Source organism: Coturnix japonica, unplaced genomic scaffold, assembly GCF_001577835.2.
Source record: "Coturnix japonica isolate 7356 unplaced genomic scaffold, Coturnix japonica 2.1 chrUnrandom339, whole genome shotgun sequence".
Lineage (NCBI taxonomy): Eukaryota > Metazoa > Chordata > Aves > Galliformes > Phasianidae > Coturnix > Coturnix japonica.
Window position 1 is genome coordinate 340,514 of NW_015439867.1, and position 9,093 is coordinate 349,606.

At 59.1% G+C, this 9,093-nt stretch overlaps 1 protein-coding gene across 1 annotated transcript in view; it reads left to right on the forward strand.

Annotated features, from left to right (window-relative positions):
- The window catches only part of MAP3K12 (mitogen-activated protein kinase kinase kinase 12), a 16,630-nt gene that overhangs the window by 4,297 nt on the left and 3,240 nt on the right, over positions 1-9,093 (forward strand). The window contains exons 3-10 of the mRNA XM_032441625.1: positions 956-1,139; positions 2,425-2,616; positions 3,999-4,157; positions 4,909-5,067; positions 5,873-5,981; positions 6,633-6,742; positions 7,688-7,804; positions 8,525-8,688. Coding sequence (XP_032297516.1) covers positions 956-1,139; positions 2,425-2,616; positions 3,999-4,157; positions 4,909-5,067; positions 5,873-5,981; positions 6,633-6,742; positions 7,688-7,804; positions 8,525-8,688 — 1,194 coding nt within the window. The remainder of the gene's footprint in view (positions 1-955; positions 1,140-2,424; positions 2,617-3,998; positions 4,158-4,908; positions 5,068-5,872; positions 5,982-6,632; positions 6,743-7,687; positions 7,805-8,524; positions 8,689-9,093) is intronic.

Genomic DNA, 9,093 nt, shown 5'->3' on the forward strand with positions numbered 1-9,093 from the left:
TGGGGGGGGGGGTCAGTGTGTAATGAGCTGGGAGGATTTCGTGTTAGGTACGATGGCGGTTGGTTGCAATAGGGTGCAGTGTCGTTTGGGTGTTGCCGCGTCGATAAGCAATGCAAGGGGTGGGGTTTCAGTAGGATGCAGTGGTGGGGTTTCTTTGCTGTTTGGCAATGGGGATTTGCAGTGATTGGGAGGCATGCAGTGGATTTTAGGGTTGCAGTGGATGCAATGGGGTGCAATGAGAGTGCAGGGGTATGGGCATTGCATATAAGCATTAAGTGGGGTTTCAATGAGTTGCAGGGGGGGGCGATGCAGTGGGTTGCAATAAAGGTGCCATGGTTGGTTGCCATAAGCATGCAGTGGGGTTGGGGATGGTATTGACCATGCAATAGGATGCATTGAGGGTGCAGTGGGTTGGGGTTGTAATAAGCATGCAGTTGGGTTGGGGTTGCAGTGGGGATGCATTGGGACTGGGAGGCTGCACTGGGGTTGGGGTTGCAGTTGGGTTGGGGTTACAATAGGGATGCATTGGGGTTGGGGGGATGCAGTGGGGTTGGGGTTGCAATAGGGATGCAGTGGGGTTGCAATGAGGGTGCAGTGGGGTTGGGGTTGCAATAAGCATGCAGTGGGGTTGGGGTTGCAATAAGGATGCATTGGCGTTGGGGTTGCAATAAGCACGCAGTGGGGATGGGTTTACAGTGGGGATTCACTGGGGTTGGGAGGATGCACTGGGGTTGGGATTGCAGTAGCGATGCAGAGGGGTTGCAATGGGGCTGCAATGGGATTGGGGTTGCAATGGGGATGCAATGGGGTTGGGAGGATGCAATGGGGTTGGGGTTGCAGTGGGATTGGGGTTGCAATAGGGATGCATTGGGGTTGGGGTTGCAATGGGGGCACAGCGGGGCTGTGGGTGTCGCAGTGGGGAAGGGGCTTTGCGGAGCAGTGTAGGTGCCCGCAGACCCCTGGGAGGTGCCGTTCGAGGAGATCCTGGAGCTGCAGTGGCTGGGCAGTGGTGCACAGGGAGCTGTTTTCCTGGGCAAGTTCCGGGCTGAGGAAGTGGCCATCAAGAAAGTGAGAGACCAGAACGAAACAGACATCAAGCACCTGCGGAAACTCAAACACCCCAACATCATTGCCTTCAAGTGAGCAGGGGGGGACTGGGTGGGCGTGGGGGTGGGGGAGAGACTGCATGGGGTGTGGGGTGGGCATGGAGGTGGGTGAGGGTAGGAGACTGCATGGGGTGTGGGGTGGGCATGGAGGTGGGTGAGGGTAGGAGACTGCATGGGGTGTGGGGTGGGCATGGAGGTGGGTGAGGGTAGGAGACTGCATGGGGTGTGGGGTGGGAGGCTGTATGGACATGATATGGGGCAGGGACACTGGGGTGGGGTGGGAGACGGCGTGCGTATGGTTATGGTGTGGGTATGGTCTTGGTGTGGGTATGGACGTGGTGTGGGTATGGATGTGGCATGGGTATGGACGTGGTGTGAGTATGGTTATGGGGTGGGTGTGGACATGGTGCGGATATGGACAAGGTGTGGGTATGGTCGTGGTGTGGATATGGACATGGTGTGGGTATGCATATGGGGTGGGTATGAACATGGTGTGGGTATGAACATGGTGTGGGTACAGACACGGTGTGGGTGTGGACGTGGGGTGGGTGTGGTTATGGGGTGGGTATGGACATAGTGTGGATATGGACATGGTGTGGATATGGTCGTGGTGTGGGTATGGACGTGGGGTGGGTATGGACATGGGGTGGGTATGGACATAGTGTGGATATGGACATAGTGTGGGTATGGATGTGGATATGGTCATGGTGTGTGTATGGTTATGGGGTGTGGGTATGGTTGTGGTGTGGGTGTGGTTATGGGGTGGGTATGGCCGTGGTGTGGGTATGGACATGGTGTGGGTATGGACATGGTGTGGATATAGTTACGGGGTGGGTATGGCCGTGGTGTGGGTATGGACATGGTGTGGATATGGTTATGGGGTGGGTATGGACATGGTGTGGGTATGGTTATGGGGTGGGTAGGGTTGTGATGTGGGGCATGCAGCATGAGGGACACAGCATGGCACATGGCTGTTGCATGGAGCATGGACATGGACACGGCGTGGGCATGGAGAGCACCATGGATGTGGCATGGGGGCATGGACACGGCATGGATAGAGCATTGTGGCCATGGGCATGGACACGGCATGGGCAGAACATGGGTATGGCTTCTTGGGGGGCACGGTGTGGGCACAGGGGGCAGCTCCATGTGTGGCACAGAGTGGGGATGGGAAGGGGGGGACACAAAGGGGTGCCCAGTGCTGATGGGTGCTGGGATGCAGGTGGTGCCCGGCCCCATTGGGTGCCCCCAACCCAGCACCCACAGGCACTGGGTGCAGCCGGGTGGGTGCGGCGCTGACGGAGCCCTGTGCCAGCAGGGGTGTGTGCACCCAGGCGCCGTGTTACTGCATCATCATGGAGTTCTGCGCCCAGGGCCAGCTGTACGAGGTGCTGCGCGCGGGGAGGAAGGTCACCCCCTCGCTGCTGGTGGATTGGTCCATGGGCATCGCCGGCGGCATGAACTACCTGCACCTGCACAAGATCATCCACCGCGACCTCAAGTCGCCCAAGTGAGCGGGGATGGGGCTCAATGGGCACCTATAGGTGATGGGGGGGTGATGGTGTGCACATGGTGGGGCCGTGTCCGTGACATCCATGGGGATCCCTGCCCATGGTGATGCCGTGTCCATGACACTGACATTCACAGGGGTTCCCTGCCCATGGTGGTGCCAGGCCCGCTGTGTCCATAATGGTGCCCAACGCCATGGCAAGACCATGACCATGCATCGTCCCTGATGGTGCCATGGCCATAATGATGCCGTGTCCATATGATGCCCATGGTGTCTATGGCACCTGTATGTGCACACATGGGACGTGCCCATGGTGATGCCATCCCTGTGCCCATGTTGTTGCCATGTCCATGGTGGTGCTGTATCCATGGTGGTTCCATGTCCATGGTGATGCCATCCCTGTGCCCATGGTGATGCCATGTCTATGGTGATGCCATCTCCATAGTGGCGCCATGTCCATGACATTGACATTCACAGGGATTCCCTGCCCATGTTGATGCCCTGTCCATGTTGATGCCATATCCACTATGTCCATAATGATTCCCAACACCATGGCAAGACCATGACCATGCCTTGTCCCTGATGGTGCCATGGCCACGATGATGCTGTGTCCATATGATGCCCATGGTGTCCATGGCACTTGTGTATCCACACATGGGACGTGTCCATGTTGATGCCATGTCCATGGTGGTCCTGTATCCATGGTGGTTCCATGTCCATGGTGATGCCATCCCCATGGTGGTGCCATATCCACTATGTCCATAATGATGCCCAACATCATGGCAAGACCATGCCATGGGATGTGTCCGTGGTAATGCCATGTCTATGGTGATGCCGTGTCCATGGTGATGCCATGTCCATGACATTGACATTCACAGGGATTCCCTGCCCATGGTGATGCCATGTCCATGGTGATGCCATATCCACTGTGTCCATAATGGTGCCCAACATCATGGCAAGACCATGACCATGCAGTGACCCTGATGGTGCCATGGCCATAATGATGCTGTGTCCATATGATGCCCATGGTGTCTATGATCCCTGTGTGTCCACACATGGGACGTGCCCATGGTGATGCCATCCCTGTGCCCATGGTGGCTCCATGTCCATGGTGATCCCATATCCATGTTGATGCCATGACCATAGTGGTTCCATGTCCATGGTGATCCCATATCCATGTTGATGCCATGACCATGGTGATCCCACATCCATGTTGATGCCATGACCATAGTGGTTCCATGTCTATGGTGGTTCCATGTCTATGGTGATGCCATGTCCATGGTGATCCCATATCCATGTTGATTCCATGTCCATGTTGATGCCATGCCCATGGTGGTGCCATGGTGGTGCCGTGTCCGTGGTGCTGAGTGCCTGTTCCCCAGCATGCTCATCACCTACGACGACGTGGTGAAGATCTCCGACTTCGGCACCTCCAAGGAGCTCATAGATAAGAGCACCAAGATGTCCTTCGCCGGCACCGTGGCCTGGATGGCACCGGAGGTGATTCGCAATGAGCCCGTGTCCGAGAAGGTCGACATCTGGTGAGGGCATGGGGACAATGGGGACAGCGGGGACAGCGGGGACTGGGACTACTGGGAGTCAATGGGGAAGCATTGGGGGTGATAGGAGCTGGGGGGCACAGGGAGGTGACACTGTGGGTGAATGGGGAGGGGGACATGGGGACATTGGATTAGGGGTGGTAAGGAGGAATGGGGGGCAGAGATGGGGGGGATGATGGGTTTGGGGGTGCCCATATGGGATATGGGGATGGGGGTGCCCATATGTGTGATGGGGATGGGGGTGCCCATATGTGTGATGGGGATGGGGGTGCCCATATGGGTGATGGGGTTTGGGGGTGCCCATATAGGTGATGGGGATAGGGGTGCCCATATGAGTGATGGGGATGGGGGTGCCCATATGAGTGATGGGGTTTGGGGTGCCCATATGGGTGATGGGGTTTGGGGGTGCCCATATGGGTGATGGGGTTTGTGGTGCCCATATGGGTGATGGGGTTTGGGGGTGCCCATATGGGTGATGGGGTTTGGGGTGCCCATATGGGTGATGGGGATGGGGGTGCCCATATGGGTGATGGGGTTTGGGGGTGCCCATATGTGTGATGGGGATGGGGGTGCCCATATGGGTGATGGGGTTTGGGGTGCCCATATGGGTGATGGGGTTTGGGGTGCCCATATATGTGATGGGGTTTGGGGGTGCCCATATGGATGATGGGGTTTGGGGTGCCCATATGTGTGATGGGGTTTGGGGTGCCCATATGGGTGATGCTGCTCCCAGGTCCTTTGGGGTGGTGCTGTGGGAGCTGCTGACGGGTGAGATCCCCTACAAGGACGTGGATTCCTCCGCCATCATTTGGGGGGTGGGCAGCAACAGCCTCCACCTGCCCGTCCCCTCCGGCTGCCCCGATGGATTCAAGGTGCTGCTGCGGCAGTGCTGGTGAGTAAGGCGGGGGGTGTTACCGGGACAGCTGGGGGCAGCGCTGGTGGGGTGGGGGGGGCACGGGAGGGGGGATGTGATGTGGGGACGCCCCATGGGGACACACTATGAGGACATGCCATAGGGCACAGCGCACAGGGGCACCCAATGGGAGCACCCATGTCTTTGGGTGGGGGATCCTATCAAAGGGAGCCCCACCATGGACCCCCACCTTAGGGACCCCCATCATAGGGACCCCCATCTTAGGGACCCCCATCATAGGGACCCCCATCTTAGAGACCCCCCACCTTAGGGACCCCCACCTTAGTGACCTCCATCATAGGGACCCCCATCTTAGGGACCCCCATCTTAGGGACCCACTTAGGGATCCCCATCATAGAAACCCCCATCATAGAGACCCCCATCATAGGGACCCCCCCCATAGAGACCCCCATCATAGAGACCCCCACCTTAGGGACCCCCATCATAGGGACCCCCCACCTTAGGGACCACCATCATAGAGACCCCCACTTTAGGGATCCCCATATTAGGGACCCCCACCTTAGGGACCCCCACCTTAGGGACCCCCATCATAGGGACCCCCATCATAGGGACCCACTTAGGGACTCCCATCATAGGAACCCCCATCATAGGGACCCCCCACCTTAGGGACCCCCCACCTTAGGGACCCCCATCATAGTGACGCCCATGAGGGACCTCCCACCATCACCCTGCTGTGGGTTACCCCATCTCAGTGCCATTGGGTGCCATCCCCACCCATGGTCCCCCCAAAGCCCCCCAGCTCCGTGCTGCCCCCCCCCCATAGGAACAGCAAACCCCGGAACCGGCCGTCCTTCCGGCAGATCCTGCTGCACCTCGATATCGCCTCCGCCGACGTCCTGTCCACCCCACAGGAAACCTACTTCAAATCCCAGGTACCCGACCCCACAGCCCCATAGGGACACTGGGATCTATGGGGACACCAGGATCTATGGGGACACCAGGATCTATGGGGACACCCAGCTCTATGGGGACACCGGGATCAATGGGGACACCCAGCCCCATGGGGACACACAGCGCTATGGGGACACCGGGATCATTGGGGACACCAGGATCTATGGGGACACCCAGCTCTATGGGGACACCAGGATCTATGGGGTCACCGAGCTCTATGGGGATACGAGGATCCGTGGGGACACCAGGATCAATGGGGACACCCAGCTCTATGGGGACACAGGGATCAATGGGGACACCAGGATCTATGGGGACACCAGGATCTATGGGGTCACCCAGCGACACCAGGATCTATGGGGACACCAGCATCGCTATGGGGATACCAGTATGGCTATGGGGACACCAGCATCGCTATGGGGACACCAGCATTGCTATGGGGACACCAGCTCTATGGGGACACCGAGATCAATGGGGACACCCAGCTCTATGGGGATACGAGGATCCATGGGGACACCAGGATCCATGGGAACACCAGCTCTATGGGGATCCATGCCCAGTATATCCCAGTACACCCCAGTACATCCCAGTACACCCCAGTACACCCCAGTACATCCCCGTGCCCGGCGCTGCAGGCTGAATGGCGCGAGGAGGTGAAGCTGCACTTTGAGAAGATCAAATCGGAGGGGACGTGTCTGCACCGCCTGGAGGAGGAGCTCATCAACCGGCGGCGAGAGGAGCTGCGGTGAGGGGGCAGCTATGGGGCAGCTATGGGGCAGCTATGGGGCAGCTATGGGGCAGGGATCTATGGGGCAGCTATGGGGCAGCTATGGGGCAGCTATGGGGCAGAGATGGGGAGGTGTCACAGGAGGATGAGGGTGGGGAGACATGGGAACATGGGGAGTAATGGGGACGTGGAGATGGGGGGGTTGGGGTCTGGAGGGTGGTGGGGCACAGGGGGGCCTTTGGGTGCCCATGAGGGTGTGATGGGGTCAGGAGCTGTCAGTGGGGTGCCATGGGGTGGATGCCATGGGGTGGATGCTATGGGGTGCCATGGGATGCCATGGGGTGGATGCTATGGGGTTCCATGGGGTGCCATGCAGTGGATGCTATGGGGTGCCATGGGGTGGATGCTATGGGGTGGATGCTATGGGGTGCCATGGGGTGGATGCCATGGGGTGCCATGGTGTTCCATGGGGTGGATGCTATGGGGTGGATGCTATGGGGTGGATGCTATGGGGTTCCATGGGGTACCATGGGGTGGATGCTATGGGGTGGATGCTGTGGGGTTCCATGGGGTGCCATGGGGTGGATGCTATGGGGTTCCATGGGGTGCCATGGGGTGGATGCCATGGGGTGCCATGGGGTGCCATGGGGTGAATGCTATGGGTTGGATGTCATGGGGTGCCATGGGGTGGATGCCATGGGGTGGATGCCATGGGGTGGATGCTATTGGGTGGATGCTATGGGGTGCCATGGGGTGGCTGCTATGGGGTGGCTGCTATGGGGTGGCTGCTATGGGGTGGCTGCTATGGGGTGGCTCTATGGGGTGGCTCTATGGGGTGGCTGCTATGGGGTTCCATGGGGTGCCATGCAGTGGATGCTATGGGGTGGATGCTATAGGGTTCCATTGGGTTCCATTGGGTTCCATTGGGTTCCATTGGGTTCCATTGGGTGCCCACCCCCCCAGGCACGCGTTGGATATCCGTGAGCACTACGAGCGGAAGCTGGAGCGAGCCAACAACTTATACATGGAGCTCAGTGCTATTATGCTGCAGCTGGAGCTGAAGGAGAAGGAGCTGCTGCGGTGAGTGGGGCCAGAACCCAGCGGGATCCCACCACCCCATAGACACCCCATAGACACCCCATAGCCACCCCATAGCTGCCCCATAGCCACCCCATAGACACCCCATAGCCACCCCATAGCCACCCCATAGCCACCCCATGGCTGTCCCATGGCCTCCCCATAGCCACCCCATAGCCGCCCCATAGCCACATCCAAGGCTGCCCCATAGCCACCCCATAGTCATCCCATAGCCACCCCATAGCCATCCCATAGCCACCCCATAGCAATCCCATAGCCACCCCATAGCCATCCCATAGCCACCCCATAGCCATCCCATAGCCATCCATAGCTGCCCCATAGCCAACCCATAGCCACCCCATGGCCGCCCCATAGCCACCCGATGTCGTTGACCAACCCTATGTGCACCCCCATGGTCCCCCTGTGATCACGGCCGCCCCTACCCCCACCCCATTTCCATCTCATAGCAACAACCATTCTTATGTCTATGGCCACCCCATGGCCAACCCTACACCCACCCCATGGTCATGGCCAACCCTATGGCCACCCCATGGCCAACCCTACCCCCACCCCACATCCACAACCAACCTTATCCCACCCCACAACCCCCTCTACCCCACCTCAAACCCTTCCCCACCCCACGACCACCCCCCCAACCCCATGTCTGCCCCATGGGGCGGAATGATGCCCCCCATGATGCCCCCCATGTTTGGCCCCATCCAGACGGGAGCAGGCGCTGGAGAAGCGCTACCCGGGGCTCTTTAAACCACGGGCACCGCGGGGGCTGCTGCACGGGAACGCAGTGGAGACCCTCATCAAGAAGCGCAACGTGCCCCAAAAGCTCTCGCCCCACAGCAAGCGGTGGGTGGGGACCTGGGATGGGGGGGGTTTGCATTGCAATGCCCAGCACTAGAGGCTGAGGGCTGAGGGTCCTTGGGGAGAAGGTATTGGGGGGGGCCTTCCTTATGGCTGGGTGGGGGGCTTTTAGGGGTGTCAGATGTGTGGGGTGTTCACCATGGGGAGATGGATGTGAGTGTTGGGGTCCTTTGGGGGGGGGGGGGGTTGCATTGCAATGCCCATCAATGGGGGGATGAGGGATGAGGGTATGGGGGTACTTGTGGATAAGGGTGTGGGGGGGGCTCTTCCTTATGGCTGGAGTCCTTGGGGTGGGGGCTTTGATGGGGGTCAGATGTGTGGGGTGTTCACTATGGGGTAATGGATGTGTGGGACCTGAGAGCATTGGGGTCCATGGATTCCCAATGTGAGCATTGGGTCAGCTGGGGGGGGGGGGT